Genomic DNA, 24,643 nt, shown 5'->3' on the forward strand with positions numbered 1-24,643 from the left:
AGTGTGGAGGTAACAACACAGAGCCCTGTGTGCAAGACGTGAGTCTTTGAATGCACCATTTGCTGGATAATAATTAGCCTCAGCACGGCTCAACATGAATCAAAACAAAGGTTCAGAGCGTTGGACATTTTTCAAACGATGTCTTGGAGCACACATAGACTAAAGATTGCAGTTTTCATAGAGAATTCCTGGGTTTTTAACTTCAAAAGAGCCCCGCAGCAGTCGGCGTTGTCTTCAGCCCCCAGCGTTACACCCTGCTGTTGTGTCTCTTCCATTTGTAGGACACGGTGATGTCAGTTTCATGTCTTACCTAATTAATTATCTTTATAGCAGAAGGATGTGTGGCTGTTTCGGTGTTACTGTGGACTTGGTGACTTTGTCACCACCCTCTGGGTGAAAAACTTCCTCCTAAGATCCAACCTAAACCTCCCCTGTCTCAGTTTAAAACCATTCCCCCTTGACCTTGTAATAAAAAAATAGAGCCAGAAATTTCATTGTCTTCAGTGAATTGTGCTCACTGAAGTCGGTTCAAGCAGGAGGGATATATGGTCATAGGAGTGATGTCCCTAAGAGCACCATCAGACCTTTGTTGCACCTTACAAGGTGATCATCAGGGAGGCTAATGAGACTTCTCTGGTTGCATGGGGGTATATGGTGGGTCACACATTGCTCCTCTGGGTCTTCCCGAGGGCAGACACTGTTCAGTGAGTCAGTAGTTCTATCAAAAACACCCTTTTGCAAAATCTTCCTTTGCAAGAAAAAAAAAGCCCATGTCGTGGGTAAATGCAAAAGCGGTTTGTCTGATTCTGTTAAAGCATCTCATGTTGTGTGGAGCAATTAGAATATAATGGGACATTTGGCTGTACCAAAATTTCTCCTACCAGAAGGCCCCCAGCTGTCCCGAGGTATGTGAAACCAGAGCTGCTGGGCAGCACAGCCTTTCTGATTGTAAATAACATTCATACAGATTGACTGGCACAAAATGACATCTCTCTGAGACCTGCCAGGTTCCCATCATCACCCCACCTCCGTGTCTGGAAATTAATTTGATTTAAGCAAATAGATTTCATTCCGTTTGTTTATAAGGTTTCAGTGACTGGGAGGGCTGCCATCCAACTGCAGTCCATGGAGTTCAAGTAATTGGAGCAAGCCAGTCGATATCCAGCAGATGTCAAGAGCAGGCTGGGAAGAGCCATGGTCATGAAAACAAGATGTCAAGGCAAAGAAAGCCTTTTCAAGTAGTTCTGTGGTCACCTTGCAGAGGTATCATAAAGGTCTTCAGACCATGAGAGGCTCTTATTACCTGCACCAAGTTATGCAGGAGGTAATGATGCCCCTCTATAAATGGTTGTAATAAAAAAGCCGAATATGTTTCAGTTCTTGAATTATCATATAGGCTTCAATGAAACATCACATTCCTGTTCACAGAATGCTACTAAACGGGGTAAAAACAAAACTGGTGCATGCCAAAGAGCCGCTGTTGGTCTTGTGGTTTTTTCTTGGTTTTATATTGTTTTCTATATTAATTAGTACAAACTCTTTCAAGTCTTTCACTGTCTTACTTGGGAGGAATGTGGTACGCAGTCATGTTTAGCTACAGGGGAAAAAGCTTTTATCAGCCCTTGTCTGAAGCACAAAGCAGGCTTTAGTGACATTACAACTGTATGTACAAACCTGTTCAATGATTTGACTCCCACTTGTGCCCAAGTGTGAGAATGTGCTAAGAAACACTGAGCGTTGGAATTGCAGTTTGGAGGTATAGCGGAGTTTTCCTGTAGACACAGAGGACCGAAACAGTTGCAATTAGAAGTGTGCATTGCCATGTTCCTGCTGGGCTTTGCTTTGGTGTTAACAAGAGAGGTGCTGGGGTTTTGTGCTCTGTGTTTGAACTTGACATCGTGCCTTTAAAATCAGGATTGAAAATTCTTGGCTCTAAAGAAGAAATTCAGAAAGGGAACGGTGTTATGTGTCTGGTGAGTTATGGGTATGACACCTCTCAGGGGGAATAAATGTGTTATTTTTCTATATAAACACACCACACTGATCTTTTTTGTCCTTCATATATTAAACTGAGCTGTCAGGCTGCATTCGATCAGCGTTCATAAGGTGATACTTTTCAAGCTGCTTTTGAAAGCCAGTTTTATTCAAGCTTATTGAAGTAATCCTGTTGCATACAAGTGGGCTGAGTGTTTGGGAGAGCACTGCAGTTACATGGCTGGAGCAAACTGATAGTAAGGAGGGGGGCTGGCAGTGAAGCCCCAAACATTTTTCTTCCCAACCCCTGTGGTGAAGCTAATCTGGTGATAGGGTTGTCCCATCCCTATTGATAATTGGAGGGAATGGTGAAGCCTCGCTGTTCCCTGTTTTTCCTTGGAGCGAAGGATTCTCACCAGTAAAACGTGGCTGAAGAATGGAAAGCAAGGAGTTGGGTTGTTTTCATCATCATCTCTTTGCAATGCAGGGTTGGTCTAAGAGCTGCTCAAGTGTGAAGTCCTTGTGCCCCGAGCTGGTCAGTGTAAAAGCCAGGAGGGCAAGCAGCAGCACATACACATGCTGTAAGGTCGTTAGAGCTGTTAAACAGTGAAGAAACCTCATCCATCTGAGAGAGCAGGGATTGAGTCTAGACATACCTGAGGCAGTGCGTGTTAAATCAGAACACACAGGCCTCAACAGGACACGTTGCAGTAGCTGGGACAAGCCGAGACCAGCAGCGGGCAGTGATGCAGATGGTTTAATGCAGAGCTTCCCCAGGTCTGCCCCAGCTGGCTGGGAATGGAGACGTGGAACGGAGCTGAGGAACCGAGCGGTGAGTGATGGGAAAGGGGTGAACTGCTTCGGTGTGAGGCAGTGGTGCAGAAACCTACAGGGTGCAGCAGGAGGATGAATGGGAAGGGATTGGGAACATGGGTGAACTTGTAGGAAGGAAGGGTGGGAAGCCAGGAGCTGAAAAACTTGCAGTGGAGATAAAAGGGAATAACGCTCTTCTAAAGGAATGGGTGATGGTGATGACTTACAGAGAAGTCTCTGACAAACTGGCAAGAACCAAGTGGAATTAAAAGGTGAGGAATGAAAACCTTGTGGAAGGAATATTCTCATATGACGTGCGTAGAAATGTGCTGCTATGGGCGATAACTTTACACTACTCAGATGAGATTGATGCACCTAACAGGTCCGTGGTGCATTACTGTGATTTTAGAAAGCTGGGGAAGAAAGTCTCCGGTTTCTGGGAGTCATCCAGTCTTACCAGACATCAGCATGAGCTCTCACGTGCCAGGCAGGTTATTTAATCTCTTCTGGCTGCAAACGTTTTACATCTGCTTTGGAAAAATCAGTGGTGGGAAAGGTGGATCCTTGTCATGGTGTAGAAGGGGCTGTCTGTGTTTCTGCAAGCCTGGGTGCGCTTTACAAATGCTGTGATTACAGGCCCTGTACTTCTTTAATTAAAGCACAAAATTTAAACAAGAAGCGAAGGCTTATTGTGCTCAAACCCTTTATTATCAAAGAATGGCCCCCAAATCATTTGTCAGCATTACTTCCTACGTGGGAAGTTTCCATTCTGTTCAGGAAGAATCCACATTAATAAACTCTGGTGCTGGTAGCTGGCAAGTGACTGCTTCAGAGCTGCACAGGTAATGAGTAACTTACCTCTACCTGTTGGGAGAGGTTGGGAAACCAAGAGATTATCTCTGTTGGGAGTGAACTGTGCACACTGTGCCTATGTGTGCACACGTAGGTCGAAGCAGGATTGAGTTACGGTGTTGCTTTCTGTTAGGTTCCATTAGGATGCTACAGATGGATGCAGGTTTTTTTTCCTATTAAGTAAAATGCAGTGATTTGTAGAAGAGTTTTGCTCTTCATTTTCCTCTAGAAAGCCATATCCCCTTCATTTTTGCTAAGTAAAGACATGCCTTGAAAAAATATCAAACATCAAGTGCTTTTAATATTATACTCACAGCATACAGGATGTAGGGGTTACATTTATGGCCCGTGTTCTGTGTAACAGCTGGCTGAAATAGATCATTTCATGTGAAATATTGGAGGGCTCCACACTCTCAAATCAAGGCCAGCAGCAGCTCAGTGACTGAAGAATTGTCAGCATCTTGTGCAATTCCATTAAGTGCTTCTTCCCATTGATCTGCAACTTTATTGTTGACGATTAAATCCATTGCCAGGCAGAAGAGAAACACTTCTAACAGGAGGTAGCAAAGTCTTTTGTCCCGAATGATTTTTCTTCTGTTTTATAATTAAGTACAAAGTGTGTGACAAGTCTTGCTATTCACTTGTACTAAATACCTGCTTACCGTGGGATAATTGATATCAGCAGACGACAGAGCTGCTTGCAACACACTTTCAAATGCGTGTTTTTAATTTGCATAATCAAATACTTTGTTAGTGTCCTTGGAAATTAGGATGAAAGATGGCTGTGTGCTAAAAATGAAGCGTTGTTTTTAGCAGATTATTCTGTATCCAGTACAGCAGATGAAGTGCTCTGGGGCCTTCCTGGTACGTGTTGGCTGGTGCATCCAATGATCTTCCCCATCCTTTGCAGTAATAGTTTCTGTCATCTGCCTCTATTTATCCAAATGTTCCTTTGACTGATGTCCAATCAATATGAAATGTACTTAAATCTGATTAATTATTTCAAGTCGTGTAGGACACGCATTGAAGTGTCATCCCAAGGCAGTGGGGTGTACGTTCTCTGCTTCCCATTGACTTCAGAGAAGTTAGGACTGCCTGTATTGGTTGTGATGGTGTGCACCAACTGCCCCACTTTTTGTGTGTTAAGTGAAAAACAGAGGAATTTCAGATTCAAGACACATCAGAGGGCAAAACAGGAAAGGAAGATAATGGAAGCTGCATGTGCTGTCTGGGTGGTATGAGCTCAGCCAGTGTTTTTCTTCACCCTTCAAAGAACATTGAACTGCGGCTTTATGCCTTTCTCAGTTAAAAGACTGTCTGCTGTTGGACGTAATAGCAGCCCAGTGGAAAAAGGGAAGCCTTTGCCAGCACAGAAGTTACATCACAGTTATTTGTCCAAAGCAGAGTATGGAGACGACCATCAAATGAAGTCATAGGGGCACAAAGGACATTTTCCCCTTAGTTTTTGTGAGTCAGTCAACCCTCATAAGTGATGTGCTGGTAGGAAAATAGCGATCTTGTATTTATGGCTGTGAAGTATTGTTGATGAGGACTTGAGCCTTCTATACGAAACACGAGGTTGGTTGTGTTCATCACTGATGTGGGATTTCAGCTCCCAAAAGAAAAGTTGTGGGATGAGGAACTCATTTATGCAGTTTAATTACAGGGATGCATGTGGAGAATATAAGGAGGCACTGAGAGACTGCAGGACATCTGATAGCATCCTGGGGTGGATGCATAGATGCAGAGGTGTAAGACTGAGAGAGGGGGAAGGTGTGCAGACATTCAGGGTTTGATGCTTGGAATAATGTTATGTTACTGAATGCAACATCTTCTAAGAGATGAACTAACAGGAATGGGACTTAAGGGGCTGTGTAATAAAGATGTAAGCAGCAGCAGCAAAGAATACCCAGGAGATGACAGGATTCCTCACCCCATCTCTCCGGGGGAGGAGGAGCTGCATTCCCAGCAGTGAGTTGTGCTGAATAAATGTTACAAACACCAGAGACTCTAAAGATATCAAATGGAAAGATTTAATGATTGCAGCAAGCACAAGGTATTCCCTGTAGCTTGGGAAGTATCACCTCAGCTGGGTTTTCAGACCACCCCACCTACTGTATTCAACTCAAAGGGAATTTCTAATGACAAAACTTGTTTGTCTCTCTCCTGCACCTCCCTTTTGTCCCATCTCCTATTCACGAGCCTTTAAAGCAGTCTCCGTTGGGCTGCTGTCACACAGGGCCTGCAAACCTTTTAATAAGGGGTCTGGCACAGTTTGCTGCATGAGAAACCCAAATGAGGAAGAGTCTTTGATACATTCCTGACCGACTCTCTCCAGCAATTCCAATGTTGTGCAGGTTGGCAGATGCTGTGAACCTTGTCTGTGGCTTGGAGAAATGCTTTACATTATAGATATTTATTCTCCTTCTCGTCAAGGTTTGACCAATGCAGCTGTCAACCGTTATTTGTGAGCGCATGTTAATTTATTATACGTTTATTCATTTTAGCCCTTAAAATTGGCAGAAGAATGAGTGAAGTTTTTCTGTCTGAAGATGATTTGGAAACCTGGGTGCTTGTCCCCAGGCCCTTTAAATCTCATGTGTTTCCCATATGCTTCATCTTTTAATTGCCAAAGTTGTAAGTGCCGCTTTACACCATCGCTATGCAATATTGACGTAAATAACGCTCCCAATTCCCGCAGCAGCTGCCAATGCTGACTTTTCCAACCCTGTCTTGGCAGCGTTCCCCCTGAACGTGCTCAGAGGGATGTCACTCATCAGATGAACAGGTTGCCCAGTGATGCTGTGGCTGCCCCCACCCTGGAAGCACTCGAGGCCAGGCTGGATGGGGCTGTGAGCAACCTGGTCTGATGGGAGGTGTCCCTGCCTATAGCAGGGGGTTACAATGAGTTGATCTTAAAGGTCCCTTCCAACCCAAACCATTCTACAGAATATTCATTGTTAGAAGTCTGGGGGCGTGATTGAAGTGGGAGGTCTTTGTGACGCCCCCTTGAGCAGAACTCCAGTGTAGCAAGTGTTGTAATTTTAATAGCAGTCATTAGTATTAAAGAGACACAGCTGGAGGACCCAAACCAGTCTCTCCATGACCAGCCAAACCAAGGAAGCCTTGCTTTCTGACCAGTAAACATTTTAATGTTTCAGATTTGTGTAATAAGGCGCAGAGCTCGCAGTGCATTTCCTCCCTTAGTGTGTTGGTGAGGGAGTGATGATAGAGGAACAATAACAATATTCGTTGTGAATACACACTCATCTGTTCTGTCTCTCTTTTATTGCAGATAAAGAGTTAGGACTCAGTACACTCGCTGAAAATGCCGACCCTGGTGCTAGGGGTCCAGCTGTCCCGAAAATATCAGGACTAGAGAGAAGCCAAGAGAAGAGCCAGGACAGCAGCAAAGACCCAATACTTGAGCCCGTGGTGCCTAAAGACCCCTGCCCTCAGGTGGCCCAGCCTCTGGCCCAGCCCCAGTTGGAACTGCAGCCGGAGATACCTTGCCCCAGCCCTGCGCTCGCCCCACGGCCGGAGGTTCCAGCCCCACCAGCCCCACCACAAGCCCCACAGCTGCCTGCAGCCCCGGAGGAACCCACCCGTCCACCCGCACCGCAGCCTCCTGTGCAGCACCCACCCCGGCCGCAGTCCCCGGTGCAGCCAGCCCACCCCAACCTCCCTGCAGTGCAGCCCCATCCGGCCGCTCAAAGCCTCTCGCAGCCGCTCTCTGCCTACAACAGCAGCAGTTTAAGCCTCAACAGCTTAAGGTAGGTGGAAAGCCAGGTGTGCCCATGTGCTGTCTCTTTGCAAACTTGCTGCCCCCAGTGGTGATGCTTTATTGGTGCCTAGAGAAAGTGTGGGGGGATTGGGGTAGAGGTGACAGCGCATCGCACCCCATTTGTCAGAAATTGAGGGGGATTTGTGCCCTCATCTTCAAATTCTTCCCTAAAATGAGCCAGAATCACTTTATTTTCCCAACAGTGCTTGGTAATCTCAAGCTCTTTGTTAATTTGACTTTGCTTATCCCTCCTGTCCTTGCACACTCAGGTTTTTGAAGGGGATTTCATGCAACATAGGCCAGTGGAAGCAAATCCCAGTTCTTGCAGGCTGAGCTGTTCTCTGAATGCTCCCAACTTTTACCCTTGCCTCCCTGTAAACCTCTTCTGCTTTCCCCAACTACTGACATGCCCTAGGGCAAGAAATACAGTGCAGCTGCTGTTAGCTCTGCTGACAGCTTGGCATAGGCTTACACTGATGACATTCAGGCTTAATTTCTTCCCGCACTGACAACACCTTGCAGTCCTCAGTGTTTTTCACCTCACTTGGCCACACAGAGATAATCCTCACCTTTTGTAGGGGGATAACAAAATTAACGGGGATTAAGCAACCCATTCCCAGGAGCTCGTGATGTCTTTGTAAGTCACAGACCTCAGGTTTCCCCTGTGGCAACCTGGTGCTCTCAGCAGTGCCCCTCACCTTTCCCTGAATCTGAGCTTGCAGCAGGAACATGGCATCCCTCCTGACCTGGTGAACCAGTATATGGATGCTTCGTGGTTTGACTAAAACTGGGAGTTGTTGTTGAAGAATTGGATTTATTTTTAACCAAATTGTTGCGGCTCGTCTTCAGAATCCACTGCAATAAAAACATGTCATTACTTGAAATATTGACAAGTGGGATTAAGCACCATGTGATTATATGGTAAACATTCCCTGCTAAGAAATGAAACCTGCAAAATTACAACCAGTATAATCCTGGGTATTTATTTTGCTGATTCATCTTCTCTCTTCATATTGTGGGGGTAAGGAGAGTCATTAACAGGATAATAAGCATCTATCTGTTGTTGCCTTCCCAACTTCATTTCATGTTTTCCCCACTCTTCCATCTTTCTGAGTCATAGCAGAGAAATTAAACTTTTATTAACGCAGCGATCAACTGATGTTGAGCTTCGTTTGCCTGAAAACATGAATCAGAAGCAGTCATGTAGAAAGGACCCGATAATTAATAATGAATGCACAGAGCTGATTACTCCTTTGTGTGCTGTGCCTGTGTTGTCGAGGACAGAATCTCAGCCTCTTACAGGGAGGGAGATGTGTCCTGGGGCTTTGGTGTAGAGGGGCCACAGGCAGTAGAAGATATTCAGTAAGGGAGAGGTTGGAGAAAGGAGTGTCTCAAAGAATAATAACTTATATTTGCAGTGTGTTACTTTTATTAGTGACAGGTTTATCGTGAGCCGTGCGTAGTTCATTGGGGTAGTGTACGTGTGCTTTTAGAGCTGTTCTCTCTTCTGTGCGATGCTTAATTGCTTTTCTTTTTGTTAACAGCAGCAGCAGAAGCAGCACTCCTGCCAAGACTCAGGCTCCCCCTCCACACATATCTCACCACCCCTCCGCCTCACCATTCCCCCTCTCTTTACCAAGCCACAGCCCACTGCATACCTTCACGCCCACCCTCCAGCCCCCCGCACACCCACATCACCCCAATATGTTTGCCCCTCCTACGGCTTTGCCTCCTCCACCTCCATTGACGTCAGGGACCCTGCAGGTTCCAGGACACCCAGCTGGTAGCACTTACTCAGGTAAGAGGCAGATAGATCGTGGCCCCAGTGTGGCAATGGAAACCTCTGCTGGTTGGGTAGGGGGGGCACTCACTGCTGAACGATTTGGGGTGATGTCAAAACCAAAAACCACCCAGACTTTCCCAATGACTTCTGCCCCAGGAACGAAGATTTTTGGAAGCCTGTGCTTTTCTGTGTCTGCTCCCTGGGGTAAAACCACTTCAGAGTTCATATGGGGCCACCCAGAATCTGAACGCTGTAGCAGATGTCTGTGCTGTAGCTGGGGTCTGTGCTCAGCCTTGCTTCCCTGCAGCCAGCCTGGCTAGGGGGAAGTCTGGTTGCTGTGCACACAGTGCTCCTGAGGTCGGCTATGTGCAGAGCTGTGGGGAGCAGCTAGAAGTGAAGTGAAATATGCTCTGTTGTACTTTGTGGGGAGATGTCAGTTCCTTCTGGCTCACTGAGGGGGATCTGAGGGAAGAATATTGAGGATCACCAGTGCTTCAGTAACATAATTCGTGTCCATGAAGCAGGGGAGCTGCGTTTGTGGCTGCCCTCTGTTCCCTGACTTCAACTTACCTGCACTGCCCACCTGCATCCAGGAATTTAAGGAGAACCTGAAGGCAGGTTCCGTGAAAGAGGGGAACTGGAGGCTTTCTTCTCTCAGTGTGGCCTATTGGGAAGAGCTGGGGGAGCTTTCTTAATCTGTACTGTGTCATGCTTTACTGTGAGGGAACTTAATATAGAATGTCACTACTGCAGCCAGCAGAAATTGGCACAGGGTCTGGAAAAGTCCCTGAGCTCAACAGAGGTCGCTTTGCTTTGTATTTCAGAACAAGATCTTCTCCGTCAGGAACTGAACACGCGGTTTTTGGCCTCACAGAGCGCGGATCGTGGGGCCTCCCTGGGCCCACCGCCGTACCTGAGGACCGAGTTCCACCAGCACCAGCACCAGCACCAGCACACACACCAACACACACACCAGCACACCTTCACGCCTTTCCCTCACGCCATCCCACCCACTGCCATCATGCCGACGCCAGCACCGCCCATGGTGCGTACCCCAGGCAGAAATGTGAGGATAAGTAGAGCACAACTCTATTCTTTATTATGAACATTTGCCAGGCGGTGGGGAAGGAGTGATGTGCTGCCCAGGTGTGGTTGGGGAGGACAGGACGGGCGGTCCTTTCCCTATGGCTGTCATGTGTGTTATAGGTCCAGTGCGGGGGCAGAGGGATGAGGCTGCTGGCCAAAGGGGGACTCGTGCCTGGGAATCCCTGCTGGTTGGAGTGATGCACTCTGATGCCTCCTCCGTTTTCCTGGCTCATAAAGACCTCGTTGTACATTGAAGGGAGAAAAACTCAAACCAGCTTCACTGGGAGTTCATTTTCTGCCTATTTTTCCTCTCTGTTGGTTGCCAAATAATAGGGAATTAGTCTGTGTTACCAACAGAAACGAAGCAACGGAATAGAAAGTAACTAGTTTGTGCTTTGATCCCTTTGCAGTTTGACAAATACCCTACAAAAGTTGACCCCTTCTACCGTCACAGTGTGAGTTTTATTACTCTGTTTAAAACTGAATTAATTGCTTTTCTGTGGTGGGTTGGGATCACCACTCAGTCAATGGCACAGTGTCGAACCTCTCCCTAATCATCACTCCAGGATTTACCATTATCGTTCTTGGTCGCTTTGGCTTTTGAAGGCTTGCATTTTATGGTGCTTGTTTCTGATAAAGATGCAGTATCAGCTTTTCCAGTCAAAAGATCTCTTGTTCATACACCGCTGGAAGACAGGTTTGCTGTGAAAAAGATGAGACGAGAGGTGACTGTAGCACGAAGCAGTACAGAGCAGTAGTTTCATCACTGTGTTCCGGTGGTGCCAAAAACACTTAAGAATGATATTTTCCCTGAGAAATCTGAAAGGAAACAACAAACCATCACACCAACCCTTCAGGGATGGGTAATCTAATAGCTATTCTAATATATCCTATTTTGTTTTATAAAATTTGAAAGCTTGTCTTACTCTTCCCATTTCAAAAGCCAGTCTGACCCACTGGGCTTGTTGTGCTCTGTTTGATGGCAGCAGTACGATCTAGCTACTCACTTGACATGCTTATCTCAGAGCTACCAAAAACCTTATTTATTGAGATGAACTCATTCTTCATATTGATTGTAAAGCTGCTGCTCTTAAGGTTTAGAATCTGACTCATTTGCTGTTAAAATGCGGGTGACATTTCCTTCATCATACCAACAGAGGAGGGTATTTTGTTCATTTGGACAAGAATTTCTAAACCCAGTAGGGATATTTTGATGAGAGAAGGAGTACTGCATCGGCATTCAGAAATTCGCAAAGCATTTGGCTTCATGTGTTGATTTTGCTTAGAAGTGGAACTGGGTGAAAAGAACGGTCAAGGTGATGGTGTGATGCTTTCTGCTGTCCTGATTAAACGCAGTTCCTGCTCATAACTGATGCCTGTAGCACATGTGAACGGTCCCATTAATTCCTGACACCTTGTTTAAGTGTGCAGCGTGTGAGTGCCTGTGGGATCACACCTGTGGGAGTACGAGGCAAACATTTAAGCTGAGGATGATCTCTCAGAAGGGTCACGCTGCTGTTTGCATCACTGTTTGTGAAACTGCACTCTTGTTTGTGTGGCTTTATCATGGATTCAGAGGGGTAGATTATCCTGAATGTGGGATGTTGATTTGGGCAAGAACGTGGAATTGGGAAATGAGTAAATGCATCTTGGAGAAAGGAAGCGCAAACGTTGATGTGTAAAGTAGGAAACATTGAAATAGTCCTCGGCTGGATACTGTTTTCAAACCCACAGTGAATCCTTCAGGTCTCAGTATTACCCCCTTTCACATAAGGATGGGCTTCCATTTGCTTCCATTTGTGTGAGCCGGGATGTTGGCCCTGGCACAGGCACAGCAGCAGGGCCCTGGTGCATTAAGCTTCCCCTGCTTTCCTTGGGAACAGGTCTGTCCTAATGAAGTTACTGCAAAGTAATCACAATTGGCGTCTGTTGGATATTTAGCAAGCCAAAGATCAACATGGTGGCTATAAATTTCAATGGATTAACAGCCTTGCTAAAACTACAGCAAGGTCGTGGTAGCCAGAGCATTTCAGTAACCACTCCTAGGATGAATGTGAAGGAAAAGAGGAATGTTTGTTGGAGAGTTAAAATCAGTGTTTGCCAGAAAAGAGAAAGCAGGGGAAGGTCAAATTTAATTAACTTAGCGGGCGTTATAAAACTAAGAGAAGCATTCCTTATTATTAGTTGTAGATAATAGAATATTAAGCTTCGCTCCGTCTTTTGCAATTAGTCCATTACGTGCAGAATTAAATACAGAAGACACTGGGGGATTCAAACCACATTTTAGTTATTAAAAAGTTACTGTAAATGAGGACGGGTGTCTTCTAATGATTTCTCAGATACCCACAGTCCAGCAGCAACTTGCCTGAAGGTTTTTCTGCATCACTGAAAGGAGCAAGTCCAAATTACAGAGAAGTGACAACAGGATAGGGATGTGTTAAGAAAGGAGGCTTCATTCTGTGCTTCTAAATAAACAATCTCCTGATCTATGACATACTAAAATAGTTTCGTGTATATCAGTACCTGTAGTGTGAATAAATGGCCTTCTGAGACTGAAGCTATTGAAAGGGGAGCTGTGAAGTCGTGAGAAGGGATTCAGAAAATCACAAACATATGTTGAGATAAATCCATCCGAACTTTATGGCACTTTTTATGGCACTGATTTACTGTGGGATGTGATGCTCTCAGTGTTTGCTCCCTCCACATTTCCAGCTTTTGGCTGTTTCTATTCAACTGGCCATTGAGTCCTTTATTTTGATCCCAGAGGCAGCATTCGGGAGGTTCAGTTTCAATTGGCCGAATTCAGAGGTGAAATTTTATCAGCCAGAGAACTCCTTCATGTGTTTGTCTGGCAGTAGCAGTGAGGTGAGCAGCCATCCCCTGCCAGACCTCAAGGTTCCCAGTGAGAACAGCTTTGCACTGAGATGCTTTGAATCCCCGACTCCTACCAGAGAGTGACTTCCCTGTGCTGCAGCGTAAGGAAAAGATTCACAGCCAGACTGCAGAGACCAGATAGGATTTGGTCATGATGATTTGCTTGCTTGTTTCTCATGTGTTTCTCTGCGTTAGAGCAGAAGAACTCTGTTTTTGCTAAGTTGTCTTAGTACAGATACATTGGGACCACTGAGGTTGGTGAAGATTTGCCTCTTTTTATGCCTCGTGGTCTGTCTTTATAAGACCAGAGACCTTCAGTTTTGGGGTTCTACTTTGGCCATTTTTTATAAGTAATCCTTTTTAGCAATTAAGTTCATCTGTCTCTGCTGCTACTGGAAGTGGCAGGATATCCTCTCAGACAGGCTAATGAAGTCAGAATTGTGCATATTGTCCTCGTTTCCGACAGAAACCATTAAAATCCTTGCATACTAATGGAGTTTTAATGATACAATATCCTAGAGCTTGTGCAGGTTTTTCCCCCCTCAAACAGCAGCGTTCTCTGCCTTGTTTGGCCGGGCGCTGCCTTTTCTCTTCAAATCTTCTGCAAACTGCAACCCTTCCAAATCCCCATCCAATTCAAAACCCAGTCACTGCACAACAGTGTGCACTGATGGCCCAGTGCAGAGGCCAGGTTGCTGGCTGTATGATTTTGGAACTGCTTTTAAGCTCTGAAGTGAACATCATGACATTCGTGAACATCTCATTGACTGCTTTAACTAACATTGTTGCGGCGGGATCACGTCTTCAGCTCTCCCCGTTTCTCCATGTTCCATTCCCCTAACTGCAGGAATGCTCTCGCTGTCTCATCCAGCCGTTCGTCTTTGCTTTGTGACCCACGTGCATTTATGCTCCCCTCTCTTCTTCTGTTTCAGCTGTTTCACTCCTATCCTCCAGCTGTATCAGGTATTCCTCCCATGATCCCTCCAACGGGCCCCTTCGGCTCACTGCAAGGAGCATTCCAACCCAAGGTAGGACGTGTTTCCATCTTACACTCAGATGCTCACTTGTTCTACATATAATGGCATGGTTAACTTTAGAAGCAATGCGATTAGTTCACAGGGTAGCGTGCATTCATGTGAGGTCATGTAATAATCAGGATTTTAAGACACGATGATCATTATTGTTTTCTCATTTCCATAATTATCTCAGAGCTCCAGCACAACGCCCTACATTGATTTAGTTCCCCACTCCTTTGTGACAGCGACGATGGTGGAGTGCGATGAGTTTGTTTCTCTTTTGCATTGTTTTTATGAAGTCACTCTTGATTTATGAGTGGGAGGAAATCATTCTCTGTAGCCTGTAGTCTTTGTGACTGAAATCAGGACTGAAATTTCTGCAGAGAAGACACCTTTCTTAAATTGGCCCATCCACTCTAATGACTGAATATGTAAATTGCAGTTCATTAGTGGGATTCTTCATATATATGGTAATCAGTCTGTTAACAACTCTGTTACTTAATTGTTAGTTATACTGAAGCTGATTTCTTTTTTCTTCATTTTAAGTGAGCAAGATGTTGTCTAAATGTAGTGCTTTTTCCTCCAAAAGATGCATTTTGTTACGTTAGCTGAATATTTACATTCAAATCAAGGGAAAAGCTTTAATTTTCTCCAGATAGATGTTGCCTTATCCGATGCTCTTGTGCTAATAGTTCATTGTGGATGCAGCTCAGATCCTTGTATGGTAACCACGTAGGTTGCTGCTGCTTTGTGACAGTGAGGGCAGCAGTTTTAGCCAGTTCCAGTGCGTTATAGATAAGCAGCAGAGCACAGCCTTGGTATCCCAGGTGCTGCTTTAGGTGCTGTCTCATACTGCTCAGCTTTTCAAAGGTGAGAGGCATTCCCAGTGCAATACTGCTGTTGCCTCACGTGTTTCAGATCACTTTCACTAGCGGGGAGTCAGTGGGCAAAGTGAGTTTGGAAATTGAGATGTCAGTACCTACATCACTACATGGTGATAACAGTTATCCTTTTTGATTAAAAGAGCTGATCTTCACAGCACAGGCAGCGTTAATGAGGGAGAAGTACTGTTTTTCAGTTCATGTTTTTGTGTGGCTTTTTACTCATAAATGCTCTCTTTCTGTGTTACAATTCTAGACTTCCAATCCTATCGATGTTGCAGCCAGACCTGGAACCGTCCCTCATACCCTTCTACAGAAAGATCCACGGGTGTGTAGGAAGAATTACTGTATTGTTCTAAACTAAAGCTATACCTTGTGAAAATACTGAGTGCTAGGGCTGCCATCTTCTGTATGTCCGAATCAATGTCTGAAGCTAAAGCTTAATCTGAACTATTAAGTTGGTGAGATCAGAGGAGTTGCATGAGGACAGGTTAAATCCTGACCCTTCTGTCCATCAGTGGCTACAGCAGATAGATGCCGTGCAATGCAGTGCTCTTTCCTTGCTGTCAGGTGGCATCCCCACAAGACTGGGGTCAAACTGCAGACCAGCATAGAGACGTACAAACCTCTTTGAGATTTACATTTATATTCTGTAATTGTTTCTGATGTGGGCGATGACAGTTATTCCCTTGGTTACTGTATTATTGACTGCAGCAGCAAAATGCGGATGCACTTTATTGATCACTTGGTGCCTCTGGATTTTGAGTTGGAGCGCATGTGAACAGCATTTATTGTCTCAGTGCTTCGTTTTCTGGCTTTTTTTCTGTTCCTTGCAAATGCCCTCGGGTTGTTTGCTTGTTTGATTGAATACACGTTCTTTGCAGCGAGGAACATCATGCAGTCCTATTTTTCTCAGAACGCAATGACAAAAATCAATGGATGTGGAATTGGTCCACTTCTAAGCGCTGCAGAGCTGTTTTCTTTGGGTTACACCAAGTTCCATTAGTTGGAGTTTGCTCTGAATTAGCGCTGTTGTTAAGCTTTATAACAAAAGGGCCCACCTGTTCTCATGTCTGCTCATTCCAAAGATAACCGAAGCCTCCCGTCATTAAGTCACTTTGTTTTGTGCTGCCTTTCAGCTTGTAGTGCAGTTTTGATTGTTTCAAGATGATGCCAGGTGCCGTCACCGAGTCTGCAAAATAGCTCTTGCATCTGTAGGTCTCCTTTTAAAGGAGATGGCTCTCTGGATGTGCCTCCCTGCTGAACAGGCAGGGCAGTAGCTTGCAGGGCAGACCAACAAGCTCATTGGGAGCAGCCCCCTGATACTGCCCTGTCCGATTCCAAGCAGCTCTGAAAGATTAGACCAGAAGTTTGCCCAAAGGACAGAGCTGTGTTCTTCTTTGGAGCAGTTAACCAGCCATTTTGGTAGCATTAAATCAACAAATTAATGCAGATGCCAGAGGACAGAGCGCTCAGTGTGAGGCTTGTTTCGTTGCTTGTCAACACTTAGGTACAACAGCCATGGGGGGAGGGAGGCCGGCTCCAGTACGGGGGCTGAGGACTAATTATTAACTGAAAGGGCTTCATTTGAAAGTAAAATTACAACATTTTAATTTCATCTCTTAATGAAGCAATACAAATTTGTTAATTAGAGCAATTGTTTGAGTGACAGGCATGTAACCAAGCTGTCATTTCTTCTTCACAGTTGACAGATCCGTTCAGGCCCATGTTGAGGGTAAGAAACCTTCATGTGCTACAGTTTGTCGAGCTCGTCTCAGTCCCCGCCGGGTTGCAGCACACACTAATTAAGAGCAGCGCCGTGCTCCATCTGGGGGATTTTGCACCATGTTTGCTGAGCACTGTGGTCAGCATCGTGTGGTCGCTCGAGGAAGAGAAGCAGTTTTAAAGCTAGAAGTTCCCTGTTCTCACACAACCCCTTACCACAAACATCAGAGGTTAAATATTGATAATCCTTGTGTCGCTGTGGCTCACAAGGCTCCCTGAGCTGATCCTACAGGCTGCCTGGCAGATGTCTCCTGCCATTTTAATGCAGGTTTAAGGATTCCGCTTTCTAATGTTTATAGTGTGCTTTGTGTGTTATTCAGTACAGAACTCCTACTGGAGTACCTTCTTGTCCAGCACACAGTCAATCCAGCTCAAACACAGAATACTTTAGAGATAAAAGAACCAAAAGATACAATCTTACAGTAACCCAAAAGATATTTTTGTTTTTAGGGGTTTATTTGTGAGCCAAAATGTTGTAGGTTCAGACCTGCAGTTATATGAGGCAGTCAGACTGATTTGGAAATGCAGACTGAGGTTTTTAGGTGTTTTTATTTGGATCATCTGGTGGAAAGGCCAGTCTTAGAATAGCTGCGCCTTTGGAAATGTACTCAATGTACTGTTGTGAAGCAATCCAGCTGTGCAGAGTAGTTGCTAACAGGCAGATAGTTCCAGCAGCACAAGCTGCATTCTCAGCCAGTGGCATCAGAAGATTGCAGGAGTGCAGGAAAACAGAGCGTGGGTTTGTCTGGGGAGGAGGATGACCAGGAGCATCCCTAGGATAAAGCATTGCAGGTACTGGGAAATCACTGATTCATGCTGTATCCCTCCTGTTCTTTCCAGAAACCCGGGAAGTGGTGCGCTATGCACGTCCACATCGCCTGGCAGATCTACCATCACCAACAGAAAGTCAAGGTCAGTCTTTTGGGCACACCTGCATTTCAGATACATTGTGCACTGCAAACCTGTGAGTGGGAGGTTTTGCCTCTTGCTGTCAGCAGTTCTGTACATGGATGAAGCCTTGTTAACATAACCACAAGTAGCATCATAGCTGCATTGCTCCTGCAGATGTTCACTATAATAATAGGGAGGAAAGGTTGGTGTCTGTGTTTGGCATTTATGGCAGGAGTCAGGAGTGCTAGAAAGTGAAATTAACAAGGAGACCCTACCACTCTGCAGTCCTTGCATGCAACTGAGTTGTATGATCTCAGGTAGTGCTGTAAGATTATGAAGATGTTGAACAGCTACTAAAATCTACAGCTAATAGAGTTTAAAAATAACCCCTTTAAACAAGGTTGACAGGTTAATTTGCTGCAGTAGACATATCTCTTTTCTCTGCTTCCTTATGTTTCCCCTGCTAGTGATCTTCATTCATCTTCCCATTATCAAAAAAGACAAGATTATAGACCTAGAGAGTTATATCTCCTTTTTTTTTTTCTTCTGTATTTTATTGAAAAGATATTTCCTTGAAATGAAATTATTGTTCCCATGTTATCTGTGTCCTTTGAATCTTCTTTGATTTGATATTCAGAGAGGTCATACTGCTGTATTTATAACCCGTGGTAAATGCCATTTTCATACAGACATTTATTTTGCCTGCTGACTTTGTCTGTTTAAGAACAGTAATAATGCTCAGACTGTTGGGAAAGGGCATTGTTTGGCTTTTTTTTGGATGCCGTGGATGATGATAATTCCAAAAGTAGCTGGAAAATGTATTTCACTATCTCAGTTCAGTCAGAAGACGAGGTGTGGTGTGCAGTCATGAAGGCAAAAATGCAGGAAACCCCAGGAAAGAATGAATGCAGCTGTAGATGCTGTTTCCCTGCCCATACCTCTGCAGCAAGACACCATTCAGACATGTGTAACCAGTCTGTGCACCCAGGGAGACACAGCCCAAGCCAGACAGCAGCCCTGGGCACAAAGCAGTTCTACGCTGAGGCTCAGGATGACCAATGTAGGGTCAGCCTGGATTCCAGGCAGATTTTGCTCTCCTTCATTGGCCTGCTCCCTTTCAGGAAAGGATCTACAGCTTGATCTAATGTGCTGTGAAGTTAGAGCAAGCATTTGCATTGAGCTTAGTGGGACCTGTATTAAGGTGTTTGGCATTTGCTGGACCTGAAATGCATTCATAAGGTTACCATCAAGAGGGGGGCAGCAAATGGGAGTAAAATGAATTTGATCAGTTTTCTTCCATGCTCTTTTAAGGTAAATCAACGCATTCAGAAGGCTTTTACCACAGCCATGATGTTCCATTCCTCTCCAGACAGGGGATTTTTTGGTTATTAGAACAGTGCTATTCATATGGCCGCAATTAAAGTTTCTGCCAGATTTGCTGTTCTGAGTAATGCCTGTCAGAGGTTTATAACTTGGTTGTTAAGAAGAATAAGAAGAGCTCACGGCCTAAAAATCTGGCACAGAGCCTTCAGTTGAGGCATTTGTGTTTTCTGATCTTCTAAAATCACTGAAGTGCTGCAGTCTGACATCTAAAAGCCCTGACCTGAACGTGGCTGTCTTTTGCATTTCGCTATTTGCGCAGGTTATTATCACAAAACATTGATAAATCTGCTTTTTCTTTTGTTTCCTCTTTTTCCTGCTCATAGCTTCATAGACATGTTATTAGCACTTGAAAAACAGCTACTAGGCATGCACATTAACTTGGTCATAACTTTTTAATATGCATATTTATATCATTGTAATAGTCTGTACTCTGAGCTGGCACGGTATTAAATATTGATTTATTAAGCGTAACGTGCTCCAGAATTACTGTTAAGATCTACTGGTTCAGTGTTACACGTTTGTAAATCCTTTCAGCTGACCTGCACAATTAATCAGCAATCTGTGTTGAGGGAGTTTTGGCAGCTCAGGTAATTGGGAATTTGGTTATCCTCTGCATTCTATAAAACTATTGAAGTGGGAACCACTGAAGTGAGTATATGACACAAGGAAGAATCCATCCTTCATCCATTTATCATTTACAATGCAGCTACATCAGGAAACAGGCTTTCAAAAAGAAAATCTGCTCATTCTAGTACCATATAAATAGAGGCAGTGTCATACAGTGCTTTGAGTTTGGAGAGCAAGCTATCAAAATGAGACTGGAGTCCAGACACTACTGCGCTTCGTATGTAATTTGCTTCATTTTAGCCCCTATCTTGCTCAATTGCAGTCTGAGAGGCACTGAAAGATACCCAGCATCAAGTGTTCCTCGGCTGCAGCTCCACATTTAGATGTGATGGTTCTGCTGTGTGTGTGTCACTGCCTGATGGGTGATCCCTGCAGTCAGAGGTCAGCTGGCAGCTCTGCCTCTTGCACTTGGTGCTTTCCCCGCTTTCAGCACTCCTGCCCACCTGGGATCACATCCAAACTAACATCTCTCTTTGACTTTGTTTTTATTGTTGTGTTAAAGGCAGACCCGTGCTTACAGCCAAGTATGTGTTTTTAAGGCCTCTTCAGAGATTTCAGTGTTTGTTCTGCTCAGTCAAGTCTGTGCTAAAACTCTTTGCTCCAGAGGGATATATGTGTTTGTGAAGACACTGGTGAGCCCTGGGCAAAATACCTACTGGGAACTTGAGGTTGTTTGCCTGCTGCCAGGAGACTGGTTCTGCACTTATACCCAGGCTCCTAAAAACTGATAATCTTTGTTAAATCATTGGTCGTTATGAATAAATTGTGCTGTACCCACAGCATTCCAAAAGTGCCTTTTAGGACAGTCTCTTGCAAATCTTTTTTTCTTTATGTTTCAGAAACAGATGCAGTCAGATCCACACAAGCTGGACTTTGGCCTGAAACCTGAATTTCTGAGCAGGCCCCCAGGCCCCAGCCTCTTTGGAGCCATCCACCACCCCCATGACCTGGCCCGGCCCTCGACTCTCTTCTCTACAGCCAGTGAGTATTGAGGATCAAACTCTTCCTTGTGGCATGCTCATTAACATGCTAATCTGTGCCATGTTGACAGGAAATTTCCCATATGCTTTGGCTTATGAACTTTGCAAGACGTGCCAGAGGCTATTAGTCTATTTGATAAATATTTTAAAATTATTCCATATGCTCTTCAAAAAAAGAACAACGACGTGATAAAATGCCATGCAGGTTATACACGGAGTAACATTTCACGCAGTGATATCTGCATCCTGGAGGTGACAGGTTGGAAGTGCACTGTGTTGTGTGTTCCCCTTTGTTTTCCATACTGACACATTTCTCCTCCACCTTCTTTAACTGACAGCTTCTGTTCAGAAGAGCAGCTGCTGTTTGCATGGGATCCTGACCTGAGCATACAGCAGTCTCTGCTTACGTGAGGTGCTGTTTAAGAATAGGCAAATATAGAACACAGGGAGTCCCCCTCTGAGCATTAGCTAGGAATTCACCATCTTGCTTTGTTTCAGCAGGTGGGGCTCATCCAGCCGGCACCCCTTTTGGCCCTCCACCTCACCACAGCAACTTCCTCAACCCAGCTGCTCACTTAGGTAAGTGCAGTGAGTAGTTCTTGGCCCTCTCTGTGCGAGCCACTCACTGTGAACACAACTCAGAAGTTACACACAGGCATTTTCAGCCCTGCTGCTTTTGCATGATATGCTGCAGCTGGTTGCACTGTGAATATCCACTGAACTGACAGCCGGTCCAGTTGTTCTGTCGTTATCCAGAAGGCTTCCGTGCAGGCATAGCACAGCTGGATAACACAGTAATGCCTTCTCACAATGGCCAACACACCAGTGAGCTATTTCCATTGGTTTGCAGAGCCTTTCAATCGACCAGCTTCCTTCAGCGGTCTCACTGCGGTGGGCAGCAATGCCTTCGGGGGACTCGGCAACCCGACAGTCAGTGAGTAACCTCTTCGTTTATGAATTCTTGTTTGCTGGGTAATTCAGGACATGGCGTGACGGTGACTCTTTGCTGTCATTTTATCAGTTGCGTAGATCACACATCATTAAGGGATGGTAATCTGAAAAGTGAGCTTTTTCCTTTAAGTAACAGCATCCTTAGTCACTTGTAAATGGTTTTCTTGTAGTTACCTCGTAGTTTGGGTTCAGTGTAGTGCTAAATGTCACCATTACATTGTTAAAAGGAAATAACTGCATCTAGAACTCATGAGTGTAAGGAGTTTGTGGGATTCCACGTGGTTTTGTTGCATGGTCAAAGTAGTTAATGTGCAGTGCGTGTCTGTAATCCTGAGCTGTGGATGAGAACATTTGTTTTTTTTCCTTTCTCACCAGTGAATCCAGGACATGTGCCTGGAAAAGATCACTAACCTGCATTTATTTGTCCAGGGTCATCAACATTTCTCTAGATTTGGCCAGTCACAAAAGATCATCCCTTTAAAAATCCCTCTCTTTCACCATACTCCAAATCTGGCATTGTTTTGGTCACATTTTATATTACTTTGGTTCAGGATCGAATGCAACAAGTTCCATTATTTGTATTCAGTATAATGGTCATTGCCCGGTGTCTCCAAAATATTTGGACTAAGGATCATTGTCACTTCTATCTTCCTACTCTCATCCCTTGTCAGTTTTATCCACAGCATTTCCCTATCCAATTAAAAACAGCTGTCAGATGCCTGCCCATTTTTAGGAATGAGACCCTCTAATGAATCTCTGTTAATTTCCTTTCCTTTTCCAGCTCCCAATAATATGTATTCATTTTAACTCTGAGTGCTGTAAAAGTTTTTTTGGTAAGTACCTTCACTAGAGCATACCTTTTTCTTAAACCTTTTTGTTTTCCACTTCACCATTTCAGCACCCAACTCAATGTTCGGCCACAAGGATGGCCCCAGTATGCAGAGCTTTAGCAACCCTCACGAGCCCTGGAACCGACTGCACCGAACTCCTCCTTCGTTCCCGACCCCTCCGCCCTGGCTGAAGCCAGGAGAGCTGGAGCGCAGTTCATCTGCTGCAGCTCATGACAGAGATAGAGATGTAGATAAACGAGACTCATCTGTTAGTAAAGATGACAAAGAAAGGTACGAAAGAACACTTCCAAGAATTGTCTAGTTCAAAGCTTGGGGCTCCGTTCCGCTTTTAACCCTTCCCAGCCTGGCACATTGTTAAACCAGAGCTTCAGAAGAGGGACGCTCGGGGAGCTGACACCATCACCGCCTACGATGCAGCACTGGCGGTAGGGAAGATGCAGATCTGCCTCGGGTGCTTCCTGCTCCATCTGTTTCTCTTCTCACTTGCACCTCAGTTCATCAGAAGGAGCTTTGCTGGAGCAGAGTTCAGGCAGTGTCAAGTGAGAATAGAATGCTTGCCTTGTGGGTGACTTTTTTATAGGCTTTTTGAAGACGTGGTGTGTAGATGGGTGCCTGACAGGATGTAGAAAGAAATGTGAAGTCCATCAGACACGTATCTGCACCCATGAATATTCAACTTTGTAAATCCTATCTGCAAAACAAATAACCCTGCTTCCACCCCCTAAAACAACCTGAGGAGAGAAACCACTGTTAAAGTTGTAAAATTACAACACCATAAAATACAACGGCATGGCATTTTCCAGTACCACTATAAGCTTCAGTGCATGCCATTCATTGAATCGGCCTTAATTCCCCTGCAGAACACACACATACATGCACTGCTGTTGCTTACCTTTTTTGTTCAGTGTATTACATGGACTTGCACTCTAACATGTCCAGGCTGGGAAGGGTTAATGAAAAGTAAAACCTGGTCATTTTTTTTTTTTGTCAGGACTGTTCCCATTCTACAGTTAACTCCGTAACAATTCCTCTTAACATTTAAGTACCAAATTATAAGAATTTGCCATTCAGCAAGTGTCATGCCTTCCTTGGAAAATGCACAGAGGCTGATTTCAGCTTTTTCAGTTGTGGCTTAATGGCTTTGCTGCTAAGTTTGCACATTACTTTACTACATAATGGCTATTTGTTTCTAATTTTTTAACATAGAAGAATATTTAGGAGTTGTGCTTTTCTGACTTCTGTCACTAACCCGAATCTACGCATTAGCAGCCTTTTCCAAAAGAAGTTATGCTAACACATTAGATATTCTAAAAAAATACATTGAAGAGCTTTTCTGTGTTATTGTAAAATGTTGAAGAGCAACTCAAACTTCAGATCTTGTCACCTACATTTTCCATTTGGAATATTTTCTGTTTGGTAGCATAGCTTCATTATTTTCATGTCTGGTGTTAATGCTTCCGAATAAATTTCTGTTAGAAATTGGGGATTCTGTCCTGCGAAATGCTTAAGCATGTGAGTAACTTTACTGGCTTGAATGGCAAAACGTTTCAGTTACTGATGATATGAGTAGCCTTTACAATGACGTGATTCTTTCAGTTACTGTTTTGTTGTTCTGTTATGAGGTGTTCCTGCTGAAGAAAACCCTTTCAGGAATACATCCCCTGCCAGCAGCTTTAGCATTGCCTGACCTCCATATCATAGCTCAGAACATAATTTATTTTCAGTGATTTGAGAGTTTAAAAGTAAATGTCATTCATTCTTCATGTTCCTGCACAATTACTGCTACCAGTTCAGTACAGTAATGGCTTTGCTGATCCAGTATCGCTATGCATCCATGTGATTTTAAGAGTTCTACTTTGCAGCATGTTCACACTGTTGCCTGTTTGAGAAGATGCAGAGAATTCCTCCCTGGAGACACTCTCCCTACGTAGATAATGTCTGGTGTAGTTTGTGAGCTTCTCATTCCTCTCCTTTGACCTTCAATGGCACCCAGCAGGGTGAAGGTGCAGCCTTGCCCCTCTGGTTGAGGTCCCATTCTGTGTCACCAATTTTGATAAACATTAGAACCAAGGAATTCATTTTACCTTACAAATTTGATTCAGTCTAAATAGG

At 44.6% G+C, this 24,643-nt stretch overlaps 1 protein-coding gene across 27 annotated transcripts in view; it reads left to right on the forward strand.

Annotated features, from left to right (window-relative positions):
* AUTS2 (activator of transcription and developmental regulator AUTS2) overlaps window positions 1-24,643 on the forward strand; it is a 526,196-nt gene that overhangs the window by 497,689 nt on the left and 3,864 nt on the right. For 3 of the 27 annotated variants that reach the window (XM_015880952.3, XM_085521772.1, XM_085521778.1), the window contains 12 exons: window positions 6,935-7,412; window positions 8,968-9,221; window positions 10,031-10,272; window positions 10,703-10,747; window positions 14,099-14,194; window positions 15,320-15,391; window positions 16,769-16,798; window positions 17,689-17,760; window positions 20,589-20,730; window positions 21,228-21,308; window positions 21,580-21,663; window positions 22,579-22,801. In XM_015880952.3, coding sequence (XP_015736438.2) covers window positions 6,935-7,412; window positions 8,968-9,221; window positions 10,031-10,272; window positions 10,703-10,747; window positions 14,099-14,194; window positions 15,320-15,391; window positions 16,769-16,798; window positions 17,689-17,760; window positions 20,589-20,730; window positions 21,228-21,308; window positions 21,580-21,663; window positions 22,579-22,801 — 1,819 coding nt within the window. Of the gene's footprint in view, window positions 1-6,934; window positions 7,413-8,967; window positions 9,222-10,030; window positions 10,273-10,702; window positions 10,748-14,098; window positions 14,195-15,319; window positions 15,392-16,768; window positions 16,799-17,688; window positions 17,761-20,588; window positions 20,731-21,227; window positions 21,309-21,579; window positions 21,664-22,461; window positions 22,514-22,578; window positions 22,802-24,643 lie in introns of all 27 variants that reach the window. The other 24 variants (XM_015880954.3, XM_085521779.1, XM_015880955.3 and 21 more) reach the window with 16 other exon arrangements.

The sequence above is a fragment of the Coturnix japonica genome, chromosome 22 (genome assembly GCF_054131305.1).
Source record: "Coturnix japonica strain WE chromosome 22, WE-NBRP24, whole genome shotgun sequence".
NCBI classification, from domain to species: domain Eukaryota; kingdom Metazoa; phylum Chordata; class Aves; order Galliformes; family Phasianidae; genus Coturnix; species Coturnix japonica.